The following is a 22,890-nucleotide window of genomic DNA, read 5'->3' as shown; positions in this document are numbered from 1 at the left end:
GGTGTGGGTGGGCTTGGGCCAAGGTGACTCCAAAGCTGGTCTTCTGTGGTGAGGTTCCAGCAGGAAGGTCAGCACATTGGGGCTTGTAAGCAGCACAACTTTTCGACACCCAAAATAACCAACTGTGAGACAGGAAAAATGAGGCAGAAGACAAAACTTCATATTTATAATGGATAAAGCTGACTTTGGGAAACATAGCTCTTCAGTATTGGCAAGTGGCTTCCTAATACTGAATCCTAGGATCAGGCAGATTGACGTACCCCCTAAGATGGTGCCAGCAGGCTGTTTTTCCCACTAGTAGCTTCCTTCTGTAAAACCTAGAGCAGGTAGGAGCAGAGCTGTACATGGTCTACAGTAATGGCTGGTGCCTCTCCAGCAAAATGGGAGGAAGAGGCTCCTTCCTGCTTCCTGTCCCAGACTCACCAATTAGATATATCCTTTCATCAGCCATGGGTAAGGGGGGCAGATACAGTTAGAGGGAGGCCCAGGGTATTAGAGTAATTAATTGAGGTCCTCAGAGGAGGCCTGGGGTGTTAATTAATTGAGCTCCCTTAGGCTTGGAAGTAAGCCTAAGATGTACAGGTTCTGTACATCCGCCTTAACAATATGTGGAGGGTGAAATTGTTCATAGCCCTGTTGATAAAATGAGAAAAATGGGATTTTCCTGATGTTGTGGGGGAATGAGGTTTAGTTCTGGGAGAGCCTCTGGTGGGAGGTTGGTGAGTGTTGTTGTAAAGGGACCACTGGCATCAGACAGCAATCGCTTGGGAAGTTTGGGTTAGTTTTAAAGCAGGGTGGTCGCTGCAGGCTTCCATGTGGGGCAATGCCATTGTTGCAGCTGCTCTAGAGGGACAGGGGAAAGGAGCTTGAAGAAGAGATAATGAGGTGCACCCTGAGATCATGGATTCTTTTCTGAGCTAAGGTCTTTTGTCCCCTTCTTAACTATTATTTAAAAAAACATATCATTGTAGCCCTAGTTTTTTCTGAAGCTGTAACTGCCATTCTCCTTGGAACCTGTAGTCATAATTTGGGACATACAGCTCTCCTGAAGCTCAGACTGCTGACGTGTATTGGGCACCTGGGACCTTGCTGTGGGCCTTAGGAGTAGACTGTGAAACTAGCTGTGTTTTCTCAGGTCGTGTATGAAAGGTGTGAGAAGCTGCGGCCCACCCTGTTCCGGCTGGCGAGTGACACTGCTGACGACGACGACGCGCTCGGTAATGTGCTTTTGCTTCTTCAGGATTGAGGACACAACAGACGCGGGCCTGACTTCCTCCCTTTGTGCTGCTCTGGTGCCAGAGACAAGACAGATTGCTTCAGATTTTGTGGTGATTGGGCTTGGGAAGGCATGGTCTGAGTTTACTTAGAACTGATTTCCAGAAGAATCTGGGCTTGAGCAAGAAATCAGCAGGTCAAAAGCATAGAAAGGGATGGATATTTACCATGTAGACTGGGTATGAGGGAAGAGAAGAAAGAAGGTACAGCTGAAGGCTTGAAGAGTGTTCTGAACATCCACAGAGGGCTAAGAAACACCTCTAAGTGGTTTCCTTGAGGGTTTCACTAAGTTAAGGGCCTTCAGGGGCTGGGTGGCCTGGATGGGGCAGGCAGATGAGGAATGGAAGTCACAGCAGGAGGCACAACAGAGAGTTCAGTACCTGTACATAGGCAAAGAAGCATTTTAAGCTTTTTATTATGGAAAATCTCAAAACATATAAAGGGAACTAGGAGAATAAATCCTATGTACTCTTCACCTATTGTTAGCAATTACTAACTTGTGGCCAAGATTTTGAACTTGTTTTTCTGTATTTGTCTCTCCTCTTACTTCCCCTCATTCTATTTTGAAGCAAATTCCAAATATTTGAAAGTAATGAAATAGTTCAGTCAGTGTTCAGATTTCCCTGAACATTCTGTCTGTAAACATGTCTTGGTAACCACCCTTGTGATCTCTTTTTATTTTAAAGAATTTGTTCTGAATCAGACTGAAAGAAAAGCCACATTTTATTTGGTTGATATTTCTTAACCTTCTTTTAATGGATAGCCCTGTGTTATTTATCTCTTTTTCTTACGTGGGAAACTTGTCCTTTGACTTGCAGAGTTTTTCTTGGTCTCAATTTTCTGATGGTATCTCCTATGGTATGTTTCTGTTTCAGATAGTTCTTATGCATTCCTGATAGTTATTAATTGAGTCAGGGCTTGATCAGATTCAGGTTCAATTGGGGTAAAGGTGGGGGAGCAAGAATACTTCATAGGTGGTGTTCAGGAGGCCCATGGTATCTGGTTGTCTCTTTTGGTGACTGTTGTCTAAATCCATTATTTTCTCTACTTGTAATGAGGGCAGAGGTAATCAGATTTACATTTTTTAACAATTTACATGTGCCGAATAAAACAGTTTGCCAGGTGAGTTCAACTCCATGCTGTCAGTTGACAACCTCCATCTGCAGTTTAAAAATCAGCAGGAAATCAGTAGTTGGTCACTCCTGGGAAGTAATCTCCTAGCTCTCTGGCCGGCAGTGTTCCAGATAGCCCCTGGCCCTGTAGCTATTCTGTGTCTCTTTCCTAGGAGATATTTTTTTGCTGGTTAACCAGACTGAGATGCTCATGAATTTTTCTGTAATCCAGTGCTTATTTTATACAGGACATTTCAATTTGGATACCAAATTCATCATGGATACTTGATCCATATCTAGATGTTACAATAAATTTATAGGTGAAAAAGATTCATGTACCGATGTGTTCCCTGCACTCTTAAAAGCTTCCCAATAACTGAATAAAGTACCAAAACATTATTTTGTACCGATGTGTTCCCTGCACTCTTAAAAGCTTCCCAATAACTGAATAAAGTACCAAAACATTATTTTAATATTCTTATCCACATTGACAAAACAGCTTTTAGTTTAATTTGTAATTAAAATGAAAGTTTTACTTCCTCAGTTAGAGGAGTCCTGCTTCAAGTGTTGGCCATCATGTTGGACAGTCCAGGCATGGAAAATGAAAAGGTTTGTTCCTCCCACATTCTGAGAACTCATCAGGGATTGAGTGACTAGATCTGACATGGGCCTGATCGCATGGTCTGGCAGCAGTAGGCATGAACCTGATGGAGCCAGGTGACAGCTGCTTTGTAGAATGACTTAAAACAGACTGAGATTTTGAAATGGATTAAAGACTTGAATGTAAGTCATGAAACCATAAAACTCTTAGAAGACAACACAGGCAAACATCTCCTGAATATAACCATGAGCAACTTCTTCCTGAACCCATCTCCTCGAGAAAGGGAAACAAAAGCAAAAATGAACTCATGGGACTACATCAAACTAAAAAGTTTTTGTACAGCAAAGGACATCAACAAAACAAAAAGGCATCCTACAGTATGGGAGAATATATTTGTAAGTGACATATCTGACAAGGTGTTAACACCAAAATATATAAAGAACTTACACACCTCAACACCCAAAAATCAAATAACCCGATTAACAAATGGGCAGAGGATATGAAGAGATGGTTCTCCAAAGAAGAAATTCAGGTGGCCAACAGACACATGAAAAGATGCTCCACATCACTAATCATCAGGGAAATGGAAATTAAAACCACAATGAGATATCACCTCACACCAGTAAGGATGGCCAGCATCGGAAAGACTTAAGAAGAACAACAAATGCTGGCGAGGATGTGGAGAAAGGGCAACCCTCCTACATTGCCCTACACTGCTGGTGGGAATGTAAGCTAGTTCAACCATTGTGGAAAGCAGTATGGAGGTTCCTCAAAGATCTCAAAATGGAAATACCATTTGACCCAGGAATCCCACTTCTAGGAATATACCCAAAGAATACAGCTTCTCAGATTCAAAAAGACATGCACCCCTATGTTCATTGCAGCACTTTTTACAATAGCCAAGATATGGAAGCAACCTAAGGGTCCATCTGTAGATGAATGGATAAAGGAGATGTGGTACATATATACAATGGAATACTATTCAGCCATAAGAAAAACAAATCCTACCATTTGCAACAACATGGATGGAGCTGGAGGACATTACACTCAGTGAAATAAGCCAGGCAGAGAAAGACAAATACCAGATGATTTCCCTCATTTGTGGAGTATAACAATGAAGCAAAACTGAAGGAACAAAATGGCAGCAGACTCAGAGACTCCAAGAATGAACTAGTGGTTACCAAAGGGGAGGGGAGGGGTGTGGGAGGGTGGGTCGGGAGGGAGGGAGAAAAGGGGACTGAGGGGTATTAAAAAAAAAAAAAAGACTGAGATTGTTGGTAGCTAAAGCAGGGGGTTCTGATTTTTCTCTCATTCTTCAGCGGAGATTCTCCAGGCAAATGACCTCCTTACCCAGGGAGTCCTCCTGTATAAACAGGTGATGGAGGGCCGCGTCATCTTTGGAAACACAGTGACCAGCTTGGTGGGAGACATACCTGTCTCCAGAGGTGTGTGCAAAGACATGGATCCTCAGAACATTCCGTGTGATGGTAGAGAGATGAGAGAACTTCCCCATTTCCCCTTTCCTTTGAGATCTGGTTTTATATACATACATATATGTGTGTGTGTGTGTGTAGCCAGCTTCTGCCATGTGTACCATCACAAATTAACTGTCAGACTGGACCCTAGCTTTGGCAATAAACAGAAGTAGATGGCTTTCTTGTGCCCAGGTTTGGGTTCCTCTTCTCATGAGCGCTTACTTATGGGAGCTAGAGACCAAAAAATGATCATCTTCAGTGGTTCCTAGTGACAGGCTAGCTGCATAGAATCCTCCGGAGTACTGGTTACAGTGCAGTCTTGCAGGTCTTTAGCTTGGACCTTCCAAGTCAAGACTGCTTGGAGCTAGGCTTGGGGATCTGCATTTTTATCAAGCACTCCAGATGATTCTTAGAAGCCTCAAAAGGTCTTTGAGTTGAAGTCTGCTCTGCTGCTGTCCCAAGTTGAATGGACCATTGGAGAAGGACTCTGTGCCTGCGGGGGTGGAAGGCAGTCGTCTGGCCACCTCAGATTCCAGGCTTTATCCTTCAAACCATTAACTGAGGTAGAAGGTTCTTTGGGGGTATGTTGAGGGTGGGGGCGATGTGATGTCTGTTGATTGGGAGGAGGCCTGAGGAAAGGTGACAGGCTTTTATGTGGAAACTTTGCTCTCATTCTGACTGACTTGTTTTCCTAACTCTGATTTCTAGTCTTTCAGAATCCAACAGGCAGCATGAAGAGCTGCTCCCTGATTGACTTGGAGGAGGACAACGGATCTGAGCAGGCTGGGACTGGGGCACCATCTTTACTCCATCAGGACCTGGCGGCCTTAGGTGAGGGTGGGTGTTTTCGGAGAACAGCCCAGACTCCCAGGGAGGGTGAGCAGGCTGCTTCCCCTCAGGGAGAGGATTCCTGCCTTTAAAAGGAATTAGATATACAGTGATCCTCCCTTAAAAGCAGTTTGGCTTTCTGAGGTTTCAGTTACCCATGTTCAACCAGGTCTGGAAAAGTCAGTAGTAGCCTAACACTACGTCCCAGCAGCCACGTCACTCACATCACTTCCTCCCCTCATGTAGGCACTTTATTATCTTGCATGATCACAATACGGGTGAGTGCAGGAAATGAGGTACTTAGCGAGAGGGAGACTGCATTCACATAACTTTATTACAGTATATTGTTATAATTGTTCTATTTTATTATTAGTTATTGATGTTAATCTCTTACTGGGCTTAATTTTTAAGTTAAACTTTATAACAGGAATGTATGTATAGGAAAAAACTATGTGTGTGTGTGTATATACACACACACACACACACACACACACACACTTACATACACGTAGGGTTTAGTACTGTCATCATGGAGGCACTTTATCCCATGACCATGGCTGAATGCAGTAAATGATTTATTTTGAGAGGGAGACTATGTTCATGTATCTTTTATTGTAGCATATTGTTATAATTCCGTTTTTTATTATTGTTACTCTCTTCCTATGCCTAATTACAAATTAACTTTTATCATAGGTATGTATGTATGTATAAGAAAAATGTAGTATACAGAGGGTTCGGTACTATGCCATTTCAGGTGGATAGATCCCACTGAGGATCTTGGAATGTATGGAAAGTTCTGAGAAGTCCTCTTTGCATTTAGCCTCAGGGTTACCATGAATGAGTTGAATGACTGTGGGTAGTTCACTTTGTCTGGGCTTTTTAAATGTTCTAGAAAGGGTGAGCATGGTATTAACCTTCAGTTTGTATCAGGTAGAGTTACTGGTGTGCATCTCAGTCTCGTCTTCCTTGCAGGACTCAGCGATGTTCCAGTTACCAACAAGGTGAGGAAGCTTTTCCCAGGGGCTGGGGAGCGGGATGGGGAGCGTTGCTCAAACCTACCTCCATGAGGGCAGCTCTCTGTCGGGGGGAGGAGGCTACAGAACCGCCTGGTGGAACTTGTGGACCTGGAGGTCCAAAACGTCTTCACTGTCCTGTCTGGCTCGAGCCCCAGATTTCCTCTCTTTGCACCCCCACCTTCTAGCTCCTGCTTACTGAAAGTCTGCTCAGGAGGTGCTTGTAACCCTTTTTTTCTCCTCCTTCCCCAGAAAATGTCCTAACCTTGGGCTGTGGTGGCTTTGGAGGGGTCAGGAGAGCTGTGCTCTGGTGTTAGTCAGGCTCGTAGTTGTTCATACCCAGGCCTCATTTTAGCCATTCCTGGTGTGACAGGTTGCCAGTCAGAATTGCTGTAAGGAAAAGAGGAATCCCACTGCCAGTGCACTGCCACGTGGTGGTGTTCAGAGCCCTTCTGCAGAACGGAACTTGCTGGATCTCGACTCCCGGCAGCCTTCTCGGGGCCCTCTGTGAGTCTTGTGGGCAAGGAAGTAGGAGTGGCTCCATGTGCAGTTCATGCTCATTGCATGAGGGCTGGGCAGAGGGGCCGGGATGGCACTCTGGAGGGGTTTCTTTCTACCCAGAGTTCAGTATGTGCTCCCCTCTTCTCCTTTTACTCCCCACCCTGAGTCAGAGGGAAGTATAAGCTTTGGCCAGGACCTCTCTCTGAAAAGGGGTTTAAGGAGTAGCAGCAGTAAATGAAGATGATGTTTTTGAAAAGTTACAGTGTTATTTGAAATTAAGCAAAATTTGGTCACTAGAGAAGTAGATAATCACGGAAAGTCCCAAGTATAACTACCTAAAGAAAATGTTGAATGCTTCCTCTCATGCTTTTTTTTTGCTGTACATGTAGTAATGTGTTGCTGTGGTTAATTTTTATGCAAATGGATCCTAATTTATAAACTGTATTGCACTGTGTTTTTTTCATATCACAAAAAAATTTAATTTATACTTCCATATCACTCTATATAAATTTACCTCATTCTTTCTAGTCATATAATAATTCATATACATACATTTAGTCATTTCCCTTATTGTGGATATTTACATAGCTTCCAGTTTGGAGGCACTTGGGGGAGCATTCCTATAGTGCAGATTCTTAAAAAGTAGAGATGCCTAAGATAGAATATAAACACATTTTCATCGATCCTGTCCCTTTGCCTCTGGAAAGACTGAAGCAGGTTGCCTTCCCCCAACCCGTATGAGAGTGCCCATGTCCCAGGCACAGACCACAGGCTGGGGGAGATGGAGGTGTGCGGGGAGGTGTTCTTGTTTGCTCCCACTGGGGTTGCTTTCCAGTTAACTCTTTCTGACCACTCAGCAGGGAGCCAGTAATCATCCTAATTTTAATTTTGATGGGTTGTTTCTGTCTGGACTTGAGTTTTCCAAAAATGTTTCCCAGTTTATATTCCCAATGGAAAAATCATGAAGTATGAATGAAGTGGTCAGCGTGGTTTATCTTTCTAGCTGACGTCACTCTGGTGATCATGTGTGGGGAACATAACCTGACTGATCTACTTGTCATCAAAGGTTTCCTGACGACTTTTAATATTAGTTACTGTAGTAATAGCTCTAGTTTATTTTGTCCTTATTATGTGCACACACTCTACTAAGTGCTTTTCAGACATTTTCTTATTAAATTTTTTAAAACAATTATGTGAGGTAGGTACTAGACCATTACCATTTTACAGATGAGAGTACTAGGAAATGGTTAGATTACTCATCTAAAACCATAGACCTCTAAACTACATACACACACATACAGAAATATTTACCTTTTTTTTTTCCTTTTCCCTGTTTTTCAGAAAGCCTAATCACAGATTCATGGAATTCTCTACAATGTTTGCTAGTCTTCATATTTATTTCCTTGCAGGAATTACATTCCACAGAAAAGTATCCCGAAGGATGTGCCACCAGGTACTAAGTCCTCTCCAGGTTGGTCCTGGGAAGCTGGCCCGTTGACTTCTTCCCCATCTTCCCAGAATACACCTCTGGCTCAAGTGTTTGTCCCTTTGGAGTCTGTTAAGCCCAGTAAGTACTGTTTCAACCCTTTTCTTTCTTTCTGTCTGTTAGATGGCCAGCTTTATCCACGCTGGATTGGTAGGGGTGCCTCTTAAGCCGGGGAAGATGAGTGGTGGAGGTTTGCCTGGAGACAGAGGATACGGAGCTGGCTTTATAGTCTCTTACCTAATATTTTTCTTGAAGCTTTCAATCTTGGGTTTGACACTGAGTATATTGGCAGGCAGAGTTTAATTAAGGGGCTTGAGTCTACTTGGAATTCAAGAAGGGAATGTTCAGTGTGGCCTGAAATAACTCAGAAGAGTTGGATTTAGAAGGAAAGGAAGAATCTGGCTGGTGTGCCACTTCCTCTAGAGATCCTCATTAAAGCAGGAAAGTAGGTATTAACCTCTCTTACAGGGTAACTGGAGACCCAGCCAAGTAAGGGGATGGCCCACAGTCAGTACACCAGCATGTGAACAGGAAGAAGTGGGTTCTTTAGATCTGGGGCCCTTTTCTCTGGACACGGGGCCCTCCTGTGTCTTGGTGTGGCAAGGTCAGCTTGCATAGGGTCCTGTAACCAGGCAGAGGAATTTAAACTGTCAGGAAGCAGTGGGAACCCTTTGCATGCTTGAATTTTTTATGTAAACATAAACATGTTCACTGTTAATTTCCTGGTTTCAGTAATTGTCCTGAGGCTATGTAAAAGCTTAACATTTGAGTAAGCTGGGTGAGAAAAATATGGGAAATTTTTGTGTTTTGTAGCTTTTTATAAATCTTCAATTATTACAAAAAGAAAGTAAAACAAAATTAAGAGCAAAGAAGGCATATTCATTGTAGAAGTTTTTGAAAAGAACAGAATTAAAATCAGTGTGCCATTACCATCCAGAGATGTTCTATCAATGTATTTTCTTGTCTTATCCATGTACATATATATTTTTTTAATAACTTGCAGTATAATATATATAGACTGTTTTATATCCTGATTTATTTACTATTAGAAGCCATACATTTTTTCATGCTCTTAATTGTTCAGAACCTTGATTTTTGTTTCTTAATGAATCCATATATACCGTATATATATATTACATTAAACAGTTTTACCATGATTCATTTATTCAGTTTCTCTCTGAAGGATAATTTGTTTCCAGTTGTTTATTGTTAAAAATAGTGCTACACTGAACATCTTTGACACACATTTTTTAAACTTTCTGATTATTTCTTTAGGATGTATTCTTTATTTTTTTTTTGTATCATTAATATACAGTTACATGAGCGACATTATGGTTACTAGACTCCCCCCATGATCAAGTCCCCATTACAGTCACTGTCCATCAGCGTAGTAAGAAGCTGTAGAATCACTACTGTTCTTCTCTGTGTTGAACAGCCCTCCCCGTGCCTCCCACCGCCTGCTAATCGTAATGGCCCCTTTCCCCCCTTTAGGATGTATTCTTAAAAGTGGAAATGTTGGTTATAGACATTTAAATTTTGATCTCCAACACCAAGTTCCCTTCTAGAGTGGTTGCCTTTTTCCCCACACCCCCGTCCCCATACATCCCTCAGGGGTATTTTCAGTCTTTTAAAAGTCTTTGATAGTTTAATTGTTAGACTATATTTTATAATGAGCATCTTGATAAGTAATGTTTGGCATGAGATAAGGATCTTCATTAAAATTTTTTCCACATGATTAGCCAGTTGTCTGTCATTTAGTAGACCAGCCACTGATTTTGAAATGTGTTCTTAACATGTTAAATTTTCATATTTGTCTGTTCTGCATGCTCTGTTTTATACTCCTTGGCTTGAATTGGAAATAAGTATTTGTTAATGAAAATAGCCCTACCTCTCTTCTTTTTATGGTTAGTCTCTTTTTTTTCCCCAAATTTAACTTTAGAATCATTGCTTAACTAAATTAAAACAATCCCTTCAGGATTTCCACTGGAATGTCCTTAAACCTATTCATTTGAAGAGTTCTGCTGTCTTTAGTTTTGTAAAATTGAATATAAGAGGTAAGCTTGTATACAGTCACAGAAAAGTGAACAGAAGGAAATAGGCCCAAATGAATGGAAGGCTTACTTTGGGTATCATAAAGGGTAAATGGAGTGTTTTGTTTGATTCTTTATGGTAGTAGCTTGTATTTTCTATGGCCCTCAGATGTTATTTGAATCATAATCATACCTCCCTGAGGGAAAAAAAAAACTGGTAATGTGCTTGGGATGGTGGGATGGTAGCTGGTGGGGAGAGATCCGTTTGGAGGGTTCATCACAGTCCAGCTGGAAGGGATGAGGACTTAGTTTACGGGGCGCAGGAAGGCGGTGGGGGAGGGGCGGTGTCAGGTGATGATGTGCACGTGCCGTCCGGGCGCGGCTGTCAGGAGCTGGCGGTGGTGTCACCCCTCTGGTCGGGTCCTTCTCCCCAGGCAGCCTGCCTCCTGTGACCGTGTACGACCGCAATGGGTTCCGGATCCTGCTCCACTTCTCCCAGACGGGGGCCCCTGGCTGCCCAGAGGTGCAGGTGCTGCTGCTGACCATGATGAGCACTGCCGCCCAGCCTGTCTGGGACATTATGTTTCAGGTGGCTGTGCCCAAGGTGAGTACTGTGCTGGCCAGCTCCTTTGCGTTTTCAATAAAGGTTATTATTTTTGAGCAAGAGGTCCTTTGCTGGGACAATGTGTATTAGATTTAAGGGATGGAATCGTCCCTCAGAGTACTTCAAGATAAAATGGGAATTTAATTGACTTGTTTAACTGGGGGTTCCTGAGTATCTGACGTCAGATGTGGCTGGATCCAGGTAGATTTGTAAGTGGTTCCTTAAGAGTCTGCCCCTTTCCGTCTCTTAACTGCTTTCCTCTTTGGAACCAGACACTCTTCACAAAGCAGGAAAAGTGCCTTGGCTACCGTAGCTCCAGAGTTACATGGTCCTTAACCCTTTTAGCTCAGGGAGAAACCCACCTGGCATGAGGCATACATACTGATTACCCAGGAGAGGGCTAGGATTGGCCTTGTTTGTGTTACTTGCTTACCTTGGACCAATAACTTGTGTTCACTGTGAGGTACTCTGGCCAATTTGGGTATCATGTCTACCCCTTTTCAAGAGAAATAGGCCCCACTGATTAACAGCCATACCAGGATCACAAGAAATAGGGAAGGAGCAAGCCCTGAAAGGAAAGATCAAGGCAGACAAAGAGATGCTTTTCTAATCCTCATGGTAGTGTTATAGAGCATGTACTAGTATGTCTGTTTTATGAATTACCAGTGTAAGACTCAGAAAGGTTAAATGTTATACTCATAGTCAGAGAGCTAGTAACAGGCAGTTAGAATTCCACCCAAGATGTGCCCTAATTCTTCGCTGCCTCTCAGAAGCCAGCCTTTGACCACACAACTGCAGATACATTCTACATATGGAAGGAAGGTTGTTTGGATCCTTTGGTCTATTGGTGGAGTAGAGGTCAAGCTTTCCTGTTGGCCTGATCTCCCTCCTTGAAGCTGTAGTTTATTAGGAATGAGTTACGGTGTATTTTCCCTCGACAGTCAATGAGAGTGAAGCTGCAGCCAGCATCCAGTTCCAAGCTTCCTGCCTTCAGCCCCTTGCTGCCTCCAGCTGTGATCTCTCAGATGCTGCTGCTTGACAATCCACACAAAGTATGTTCTGGTACCTTTGATGTCAGGGAAATGGGGGCCCCTGACCTCTAGGGAGGCAGCCTGGTAGGTAGAGAGAGTTACATTGAGCTCTTGCCCTGTTGTCTCTGGTTTGGAGGTGGTAGTGGTCTATCCCCTGCTAGAGTCTGTTTTCCTTTGGAGCTTATTGAAACAATCTCTGTGACCAGATTGCCATAGCTGGGAGCTGAAGGGGTGGCACAAACTCTCCCCAGTACCATGGCGTCTTCAGAAAGAGTGAAGCCTGTCTGTCTTCTTTAGCTGGTCTGAGTTGTGGCCCCGATCAGGCCTGCAGAAGTGTGGGAGGACTCCCAGGTGTTCGCCTGGCTCCCCATGTGTCTGCGGTCCCAGAGGGGCAAGGTCAGGGGGTTCTGTCATATAGTTTGACACACTCACTTGGATGGAGTTAGTGTACATAGACTATTCCTTGGTGACTGCTGGGTGGGTAAGGGCTTATTACTCTGGACTGGTCTCTGTGTTGCTCCACACTATTAATACCTCATGTCTTTGTCCAGGAGCCCATCCGGTTACGGTATAAGCTGACATTCAACCAAGGCGGACAGCCTTTCAGTGAAGTTGGAGAAGTGAAAGACTTTCCTGACCTGGCGGTATTGGGTGCAGCCTAACTTTTCATGGCAGACCCTGCTATTCAAGCTTAGGGCAGCATTGCTTTTGCTGTCCAGATGGGACTAATCACAATGATTTTGTGCAGAGTGCCAAGAGTCCTATCCTGACATCAGGCTCTGGATTCCAACCTGTGACTTATTCTGGAGAGAGAGAGAGAGAGAGAGAGAGAGGAGAGTGTGTGTGTGTGTGTGTGGTGTCGTGGGGGTGGGGCATTGAGGGGAATAAAAAACGGCGTGGGATGTGGGCAGCGTGAGAAATGCTGAGCATTCCTGAGAGCCATCTGCTACAGTCATGCTGTTTCTGCCTGTTGGTGGGTACATGTCCCTCCTCAGGTTGGAGGTTTTATAAGCCAAAGCTGTTTCCATGTATTGTCATCTTTTCATTCATCCACTCTGTGCCTTGTCAGCCTTTGAAACTCTAGGTTGCTCCCAGGCTGCTGTTCTCAGGGACCTGAAAAGGGACCTGGTTGGTCTTGGGGCAGAGAGTGTCTTGTGGGGCCCTCTCTTCCAAGAAAGACCTTGTCTCCATTTTCCATTTGCAAATGCTGCTTGCGTGTGTTTGAGATCTTCTAAATGGAATGCTTGTTGCACTGTTTACCAGGCAAGGGGCTGCCGCTAGACCAGAGGACCACACTTAGTGGGCCAATCATGTCCTTCACCACTGTGCCTTAGAATCACCAATAGATGGACCTTCTTGGGCAGAGGGGAAGCAGATCCCAGGCCTTCCTCAGGCATCGGGTTCCGTGGGCTGGGCAGCCTGTCTGGGCCCTTATCTCCATCCTCACCTCTGTCCACAAGCATTTACTGAACTCTCTGACTGTGACACCATGCCAGCCACTGTAATAATACTGAACAGGCTCACCCTTGCCTGTTGACTTCACAATCCAGGAAGAAAAACTGATGCAAATAGATGTGAAAAGAGCTTAGCAGTGATCTAAGTGGCAACTAAACATAGACAGTCATTGAATAAAATCTCATGTAGCAAGTACACTTTGTGGAGTATTGAATAAGTAGGACACACAAAGCCCATTGCAGTACGAGGAAGTAAGGAAGACTTCATGGAGAATGTGGGACCTTAGGGATTGCCTCAGTGGACGCAGAGGCCCGGAGTTGCTGAACAAAGCTAGGAAAGAGAGGTGGATTTCTGTTATATTTATGGTTTGAAGGACACATTCAGGTTAACAGTCAGTACTTAGCTCCTACTATATGCTAGGCAGCCTGTGTATGTTTTACAAGTCCTGCTTTGCCTGTTGAGTAGGAGGAGAAAGCTGAGCCTGACTGAAATGGCCTGCAACTCACCTTGCAATCCGAGCAGCTCACCTGTCTGGGTAAGAGTTTACCTCTGAAACTGGAAGGCTCTGTTTGGGGCTCTTTATCACAGAGTCTCGTATTTCACAGTCTGATCTTCCAACTTCTACATATAGGAGGTCCACCAACACTAATTGGTGGGAATGGGAGCTTCAGGGCATGCTAAATATTTATTTTTTTATTTATTTTGATATCATTAATCGACAGTTACATGAGGAACATTGTTTACTAGACTCCCCCCATCACCAAGCCCCCCCCCCAACCCCATTACAGTCACTGTCCATCAGTGTAGTAAGATGCTGTAGAGTCACTACTTGTCTTCTCTGTGTTGCACAGCCCTCCCCGTGCACCCCCCCCACATGATACATGCTAATCATAATGCCCCCTTTCTTCCCCCTCCCCTTATCCCTCCCTTCCCATCCATTCTCCCCAGTCCCTTTCCCTTTGTTAACTGTTAGTCCATTCTTGGGTTCTGTGATTCTGCCACTGTTTTGTTCCTTCAGTTTTCTTTTGTTCTTATACTCCACATATAAGTAAAATCATTTGGTACTTGTCTTTCTCCACCTAGCTTATTTCACTGAGCATAATACCCTCTGGCTCTATCCATGTTGTTCCAAATGATAGGATTTGTTTTCTTCTTATGGCTGAATAATATTCCATTGTGTATATGTACCACATCTTCTTTATCCATTCATCTACTGATGGGCACTTAGGTCGCTTCCATTTCTTGGCTATTGTAAATAGTGCTGTGATAAACATAGGGGTGCATATGTCTTTTTCAAACTGGGCTGCTGCATTCTTAGGGTAAATTCCTAGAAGTAGGATTCCTGGGTCAAATGGTATTTCCATTTTGAGCTCTTTGAGGAACCTCCATATTGCTTTCCACAATGGTTGAACTAATTTACATTCCCACCAGCAGTGTAGGAGGGTTCCTCTTTCTCCATAACCTCACCAACATTTGTTGTTTGTCTTTTGGATGGTGGGGATCCTTACTGGTGTGAGGTGATATCTCAATGTGGTTTTAATTTGCATTTCTCTGATGACTAGCGATGTGGAGCATCTTTTCATGTGTTTGTTGGCCATCTGAATTTCTTTGGAGAACTGTCTGTTCAGCTCCTCTGCCCATTTTACTCATCTATCTAATCTCTAATCTCATCTATCTAATCTATCTATCTAATCTACTATCTATCTAATCTATCCATCCATTTATTTATTTTTATTTTGTTATCATTAATCTACAATTACATGAAGAACATTGTTTACTAGGCTCCCCCCTTCACTAAGTCCCCCCCACAAACCCCATTACAGTCACTTCAGCGTAGTAAGATGTAGAATCACTACTTGTCTTCTCTGTGTTGCACAGCTCTCCCCATGCCTTCCCCCACATTATACAAGCTAATCGTAATGCCCCCTTTCTTCTTCCTCGCCCTTATCCCTCTCCTGTGTCCATTTTTTAATTGGATTATTTGCTTTTTGTTGAGGTGTGTGAGCTCTTAATATATTTTGGATGTCAACCCCTTATCAAATCTGTCGTTTAGGAACATATTCTCCCATACTGTAGGATGCCTTTTTGTTCTGTTGGTGGTGCCCTTTGCTGTACAGAAGCTCTTCAGCTTGATATAGTCCCACTTGTTGCTTTTGTTTCCCTTGCCTGGGGAGGTGTGTTCATGAATAAGTTGCTCATGTTTATGTCCAAGAGATTTTTGCCTTATGTTTTTTTCTAAGAGTTTTATGGTTTCATGACTTACATTCAGGTCTTTGATCCATTTTGAATTTACTTTTGTGTATGGGGTTAGAGGGTATGCTAAATTTTAAGGGAATATGAAAACTCAAATGATGGAGTGATTTCTTCATTTGGCATAATTCACATAAGATTCATTTTAATCTCAAATTACATGTTCAAACGTCCTATATAGCTTTTATAGGCTATGGCTATTTCATACAGTCTTTGAGATACTTATCATAATAATGATGTCTACCATGAAAATGGGTGAGACTTACAAATGAGAAGACTTTGATCTCATAGTTCAAAGGTGAACTTGTGTCTGAACATTGTCTGTGTTCTGGGAGACAAGCTCTCAGTGGTGCTCTGCTTAGGTGGAGTTGGACATAATAAAGGGGTAGGGGATGTGCTCTGAAAGTGGCCCTGGCTTATATTACCAGTGACAACTTAAGGCCCAACCTATTTCCTTCCTTCCTTCCTTCCTCCCTCCCTCCCTCCCTCCCCTTCTAAGCACATCTTGTTAATTAACCACTAGATAGGTCAGAGACCTCTCTCTTTCAGCTCTTCCGCTGACTTCAGATCCAAATTCCAAGCTGTGTCAGTGGATATCTTTTTCTGAAGGTTCCACTGGCCTCAAACTCCAAATGCTTAGAGTGGAACCCAGCCTTCTCCTCCCCCGCCCCCCATATATTCTCTTATTTGAAAGCACCTATCTGAGCCTTCATAGATTCTTTATTCTTTGATTCCTGCTCCATCTGTAACCACTCAGTACTTTTGTCTCATCTAGTCTGTTTCTAAATGGTACCTCATCTTGTCCTCCCCTGCATTCACATTGTTAGAGCCCTGATTTGGCTTTTTGTTTTGTTTTGTTTTGATGGTTTAGTATCCTGCTGCTTTTCCTCTGAGCAATTATACTTGCCACCACTAGAATTCTCTATCAAATCTGGGCACTTGATCCTCTGCTGAAAAACTCTGACATCCTAATGTTCTAAAAACCTATGAATCAAATTCAAGTCAAGTTGCTTACACACATCCAGTGAGTGCCCTGCTGTAACATGCCCTACCTTCTGGCATCTTTGCCTAAAGAAGAGCACCCTTGACTACAGCCACAGGAAAAGTTCTTTGATGTTATGATGATGCTGTGGTTTTTCACATCCCTTTGGCTATACCTGCAGTTAGCTCCTGTCCTTTTATCTCTTCTGTGAATTTAAGACTAGGCTAAATTTTAGCTACTTTACCTGGAGCCACTCTTTGGGCATATGTAGGTGATGGACATAGTAAATGTAGAAAACAGGATAAATGGTTTAATGACCAAATAACATGAATATCAACCATTAAAAATGAAACGGGTTAAATTCAGAGATCAAACTTAAAGGTTGGTAGAAAGCAAAGGTGATGTTCTAAAATACAAATAGTACTTGACTACTACATTGTAAATCACAAATTCTTTAAATCTACCCAATATAGAAGATGTTTACCCAGACCAAAAATTTAAAATTCTATCAAGTAGTTGGTGGGTTTTTTCTTCTGGATTAAAACAGTAGGAGAGTATCCTGGGTTGCTAGCCATGGTTTATTATTTTTTAAAGGCACAGACTGACATATTTCTGGAAAGAGATGGAGCCTAGTAGGACATAGGATAAGTCAGATAAGATGAGTCAGGCCTTCTGTAGTTAAGGCACCTAAGGGCCAGAGCCCTTATACACGTTTAATGTCAGCAGGAATGAAAAACTCCAGGCCTTTTTCTCCCATCACCCAGTGCATTCCCAATGATACATATTCATTCTGAGAAAGCTTGCATTTTGAAAGAGTAAACTTTTTTTGTTGTTGAATATTTCGTCCCTCTTACAGAGTTAATGCTGTGGTTTTTAAAAGTTGAAATAGAAAAAGCATACTGCAGTGTTACAGGCCCTAAATACATAGGCTTTTAAAGTTTCAGGTCTTCTGAAGCCTCAACAATTCAAAATAAATGTCAACCCTTAGTTGTAATAAGGTTGTTTAGCTTCACTATTGCCTCTATCCATGTGACCTCGGGCAAGTTATCCTCTACAGATTCCTGAAAATTGGATAATAGGACTGTTTGGAGAATTAAGTGAGTTGATACATGTAAAGTAACTACAATACTGCCTGATACTTAGCTCAGAGTCTTCATTTATTTGCTGTTTGCCTGTCCATCTGACTTCCAGTATGAGAACAGACTTGACTGATCCGTTACTAATTGAAGTTTATCTCATAAACAAAAGCAAATATTTAAAATTTGGGGGAGGTTCAAATTAATGAGACACAGTAAACATCAGGGATATGAGGATAACAGAGTAATTGGAAAATGCACTCTTAAATCTAGTCACTAACAAAATATCCTAGCCATTTTGAAATTACATTCCTAAATCTATTCAAAAGCAGGAATCTTAACAGAACATAGGAAACGTGCTTATCCTTAGTTTCTATAAAACATTCAGTTAATTTTGTAGACAAAGCAATGCATTCTAAAATTCATAACCCCTGACACCAAATCTGAGGCAGATAAAGTTAGTCTAAGTCTACTCTTGTTTTTAAATGTGTAGACAAAACACTAGTTTTAAGCCAGTAGCATGTTGAAAGAATATACAGAGCATTTTCTGGAAATACAGTTAATCACAGTAATAGCTCAAATGGATTATTTTATCTCAATAGATGTAGAAAAAGTATTTTATCGCATTCATTGTTTATTTCTAATAAACGTAGTGTTCATGTTTAACAAGGAAATACTACAGTGGCCTAAACACAAAGGTTTATTTTTTTCATTTAGAAGAAGGCCATTAATAGTTTAGAACCATTTCTGGTATAAGCCTCCCAGAGTCATTAAGTACCCAGGCTCCAACCTGCCCTAAATCACCACCTGAAGATAAGCTTCTCGACTTCATGTTACAAGATGATGGCTTTAACTGCTGACATTCTAAGCCATATGAAGAAATAAAGGAAAACTGACATTCTTAAGGTTTCTTGGAAGTTTCCCATGTTATTTGCATTTGCATATTGTCTGTTTAGTAACATGGCCACACCTAAGTGAAAGAAGGCTGATAAATTATGTTTACATTCAATGTTACACTCTGTTAAATTGGGTTTTGGCCAAGTAAGGGGAGACTAGGTATTGTAATAAGTTAGCTGTCTACCATAAGCTACTGTGGGCAGTCTATTGGGGAAGAAAAGCTAAATAAAGCCTGACATGTTTTCCTATTTGTCATGTGACCCTAGTTTTAAAACCAAACAACTCAGATAATTTGCACGAGTAACGGTGGTAATCTTTGGGTCCCAGAATTACAGATTAGTTTTCCTGAATTTTATCTGCATTTTCTAAAATTTCTAAGCTGAAAAAACTTCACGTCAGTGTCTTGCAAATAAAAGATGAAAGGTAGAAATATTTCCCTCCCACCCACTCGATCATCCTTGAGGAACAATGTTACTAGTTCCTTATCTGTCCTTGGAGATACTCTAGGCATGTTTAAGAAAATGAACTGTTCTGTACTTTGTGTTTTCTTGTGTACTAATATACAGTTTAGATAGTTTGGGGATACTGACACTATGGGTATAAACTGCTTAATAGGAAGAAAAACAGCCCCTGCGTTCCTCTCTCATGACAGCAGAAACAGTCATTCATATGTGGAGAGTGCTCTGTATTAAAACTCGAGCCCTCTCCCCAGCAGCCCTCTCCGTCCCGCCTCATCTGGAAGCCCTGCATGGCAGAGTGAAGCAGGATGGGCTGTGGAGTCAGGTTCACTTGCTAGTTTTTGGTTCCCTGTAGCATCTTGGGTAAGTCACTTAACTCTGGGCCTTAGTGTTTTTATATTCTTAAGTGGTAAAAATATTTTTAAAAATCTACTTCATAGGTTTCTGGTCAAGAGTTAATGAGGTCCACAAAATACCAAACACAGTAGATAGCCTATAAATGTGGAAACTATTACTTCTCAGATTGCCTTACCTGAGATTTCTCCTTTTTAAAAGTTACCAGCTTAACTGGTGATTTCCAGTTCATTTTGATCCTTTCACAACCTCCTGCTCTTATGGGAACCAATGAAATTTTGCTAAGGATACTGATAGCCTAGTATTTGCAGATGCAGCAAAAAAGTTTGATACTTTTGATAAAATCTGACCATCCCCTCTGTTAAGATTATGATCAGCTGCAAGAAATGGAAAACCACTCAAAGTAACAGTGGCTTAAAAGATATGACTCCTAGTTTCCTGGAACTTTTGTAACAGCATCACAAGTTGGGTGACTTAAGAGAACAAATTCATTGGTAGTTCTGGAGGCTGGAACTGTGAAATCCAGCTGTGCTTTCTCTGAAACCTGTAGCAGAGTCCTGGTGATTTGCAGCAGTCTTTAGCATTCTTTGGCTTGCAGGTGCATAACTCCAATCTCTGCTTTCATTGTCATGTGGCGATCATTTTATGAGGACATGCCATATTGGATTAAGGGCCCACCCTACTTCATGTGACCTTATTTTAACTAGTTACTTCTATCTGTAGTGATGCTATTGCCAAATAACATCACGTTCTAAGGGATGCGGTTAGGACTTCTTTTTGATGGTGTGTGGAGGCCCATGATTCAATTCATAACCCTCAAATTCAAGAACTCTGGAGTTAGTGAGACTGGCTGGTATGCAGCCCATGGAGTCAGGCACCTAGACGCCTTCGATCTTGTTTCTCTGCCATGAGTGAATTCTATTTCCAAGAACACCTCATGGGTCAAGATGGCAGTTACAACTGTAGCCATCCTGTCCATATTCCAGCAGGCAGGAAAGGTAGTAGGTTATACTCCATCCTTTAAAGAATACCTACTTGAAGTCCCACATGCAACTTCCCACATCCTGATGACCACAGCTAAGTCACATGGTCACATGGACACACCTAACTTTAAAGAACACTGGAAATTTCTGTTCTGAGAGGCTATGGACCACCCGGGGAGAACAAACATCAGGAGATAACTAGTGTCTCTCTAGTTCTAATGCTTTCTTGTCTTGTGATTTTCTGACATGTCTGGTTTTTACCCTGTTCTCTTTTTTTTTCCTCTAAATTTCCAAGCAGACATTCACTAAATATTTGATCCTCAACCATCTTCCATACTTGATCTCCCTAAGGTACAAATCTGACCCTACTACTTGTCTATCACCAGCTTTTGATCATTTCTGCCTATCTTTTTGGATCAAGTTAAACCAATTTTCCTAGGATTCAAGGTTCTCCACAGCATAGCCTCATCCAATCTTGGCGTCTTCTGAACCTAGCTACTTTTTTGAAATAGAAATAATACCTGCCTTAACTCCAAAGCCTGTGAGGACTAAAATAGAAATGTTAAGAGAGTGCAAGTTTTAATCTGTTAGTCTGTAAACATAAGGAATCTAGTGCTCTATTCCTTCACATGGATGGGTGGATCCTATGCTCCAGCCAATCTGGACTCTTCCCTGACATGAGTCTGTCTAGCAGAAATGAAGAGGGCTTCCATGCATCTTGGTTCTGAGGATGAAAGCACAGTATCTTTTGGAAAACCTGGTTTATGTGAAGACCCAGGCGTGCAGCTGCTGCTTGATTCTGGTTTCTGGGCATTTTCCTCAGATCCTGTCAATTTTTTAGCCGTTTCTTTCAAGTTCCTGTGCTCTGCTCATGGGACAGACACTTGGCTAGACAACAATATACCTCTGGCAGTGACTATTACGGTTTGTACCATCTTACGATGTACCAGCATACCTCCCATACATACCTACTACATATGGGGTAGCAAGGAAATGTATTAACCAGATTCAAGAACCCAGAAGCAGTAAAACTAGAGCTGGTATGATTATCCTAGATCTTTTAATTCTGCTTCCACTCCCAACAGCCCTTCTTAAATGTTCACGGAAGAGTTCCTCATGGGCAGGTGTGGTAAGAAGCAAAACTGTCCGACATGAAGCCCATCTGGGTGACCTGGACATGCATTAGGTCCATGCAGGGAAGGGCACTCATGGTTCAGCATGTCTCAAAAAGTGTTTGGGTAGTGATGTAGTAAGATGTCTGCAAATCCTCTCTCCAGAAAGCAACTACAGAGCTGGACAAATCTGACAGTAATAACCACTTCAATGTTTGGGAAATAAAAGGTAGATGATGATCTGAGAAGTGTCTGTGCTTCAAAGGCTACTGAAGTTTGGATAAAAAATTTGTAGTCTGTCATGCTTCCCTGGGGCTGCTCCGAGCCTCTCCCTTGTCCCAGTTCTGTAGGAGGGACATATTAGTGGACACCCACGCACAGATAAAGTGACAGGACAGAAGCCTTACTGGCTTGAAATTTTTAGCACAACTTTAGTTTGATCATTTACTGCTGCTAGCTAGACACAGGAAATTAGATTTCAAAATAATAAAGGAATATATCCCAAGAATGCATCCCCAAATAAGTTACTATACAATACATGAATACAAGGTTAAAAAACCACTCAATTACCTCAGCAGGCCCAGAAAACATGCTCAACTTGAAAAAGGGCATCTACGAAAAGCTTACAGCTAACATCATACTTAGTGGTTAAAGACAGAATGCTAAAGGCAGATGCTTAAGATCTGGAATAAGGCAATGATGTTTGCCCTCGCCACTTCTGTTCCACTTGTACTGAACATTCTAACCAGTGAAGGAGGGAGGGAAGAAAGAATCCATACTGGAGAGGAATAAAAGGAAAAGTGCATTCACGGATGTCATGCAGACAAATCCAGGGGAAATGCACACGCACATACATTCTAGAACTGCTGAATTTAATGTTCAAAAGGTACAAAGGCACCCGGGAGAGCTGAATGCAGAGGAAACGAGCCCGGCTGAGAGCAGCTGGTTCGGAGAGCCCGCTGTCTCTGTGGGAGCGGCAGCCTACTTCCGGAAGAAGTACGGCGCGCGGCGAGGGTCATTCCCAGCCGTGTACTCGGGAGGGGCCAAGGTGCGGTGCTGTAGATTCCGGCTTGTGCCTCCCAGGCCGGCCGGGCTGCTCTCGCAGGGCCTCCCGCGTCTGCAGCCTCGTGGCCGCCCGGGGCCAGCTCGTAAGGCTTGGACGCCACGACCGAGGCGGTGCGGCCATGGACTTCTCCAAGTTCCTGGAGGAGGACTTCGACGTGAAGGAGTGGATCAACGCGGCCTTCAGGACCGTCCCCAAGGAGGCGGCGGCCGGGAAGGTGGACGGCCACGCAGCCACCTTGGTGATGAAGCTGCAGCTGTTCATCCAGGAGGTGAACCACGCCGTGGAGGGTGAGCTGCACTGG

General features: G+C 42.7%; 2 protein-coding genes across 7 annotated transcripts in view; both read left to right on the top strand.

Moving 5' to 3' along the window:
- Window positions 1–13,606, top strand: part of GGA2 (golgi associated, gamma adaptin ear containing, ARF binding protein 2) — a 37,555-nt gene extending 23,949 nt beyond the window's left edge. For all 4 annotated transcript variants that reach the window (XM_036916948.2, XM_036916950.2, XM_057487036.1 and 1 more), the window contains exons 9-17: window positions 1,136–1,217; window positions 4,308–4,433; window positions 5,172–5,294; window positions 6,264–6,292; window positions 6,678–6,811; window positions 8,215–8,372; window positions 10,756–10,925; window positions 11,867–11,977; window positions 12,508–13,606. In XM_036916948.2, coding sequence (XP_036772843.2) covers window positions 1,136–1,217; window positions 4,308–4,433; window positions 5,172–5,294; window positions 6,264–6,292; window positions 6,678–6,811; window positions 8,215–8,372; window positions 10,756–10,925; window positions 11,867–11,977; window positions 12,508–12,618 — 1,044 coding nt within the window. In that variant the 3' untranslated portion in view covers window positions 12,619–13,606. The remainder of the gene's footprint in view (window positions 1–1,135; window positions 1,218–4,307; window positions 4,434–5,171; window positions 5,295–6,263; window positions 6,293–6,677; window positions 6,812–8,214; window positions 8,373–10,755; window positions 10,926–11,866; window positions 11,978–12,507) is intronic.
- An 8,895-nt stretch (window positions 13,607–22,501) lies between these two features.
- COG7 (component of oligomeric golgi complex 7) overlaps window positions 22,502–22,890 on the top strand; it is a 79,759-nt gene continuing 79,370 nt past the window's right edge. The window contains exon 1 of one of the 3 annotated variants that reach the window (XM_036916946.2): window positions 22,502–22,876. In XM_036916946.2, coding sequence (XP_036772841.2) covers window positions 22,708–22,876 — 169 coding nt within the window. In that variant the 5' untranslated portion in view covers window positions 22,502–22,707. The remainder of the gene's footprint in view (window positions 22,877–22,890) is intronic. The other 2 variants (XM_036916947.2, XM_036916945.2) reach the window with 2 other exon arrangements.

This window comes from Manis pentadactyla, chromosome 10, assembly GCF_030020395.1.
Source record: "Manis pentadactyla isolate mManPen7 chromosome 10, mManPen7.hap1, whole genome shotgun sequence".
NCBI lineage: Eukaryota > Metazoa > Chordata > Mammalia > Pholidota > Manidae > Manis > Manis pentadactyla.
Note: the sequence above shows the minus strand (reverse complement) of the source record. Positions and strands in the feature narration are given on the sequence as shown.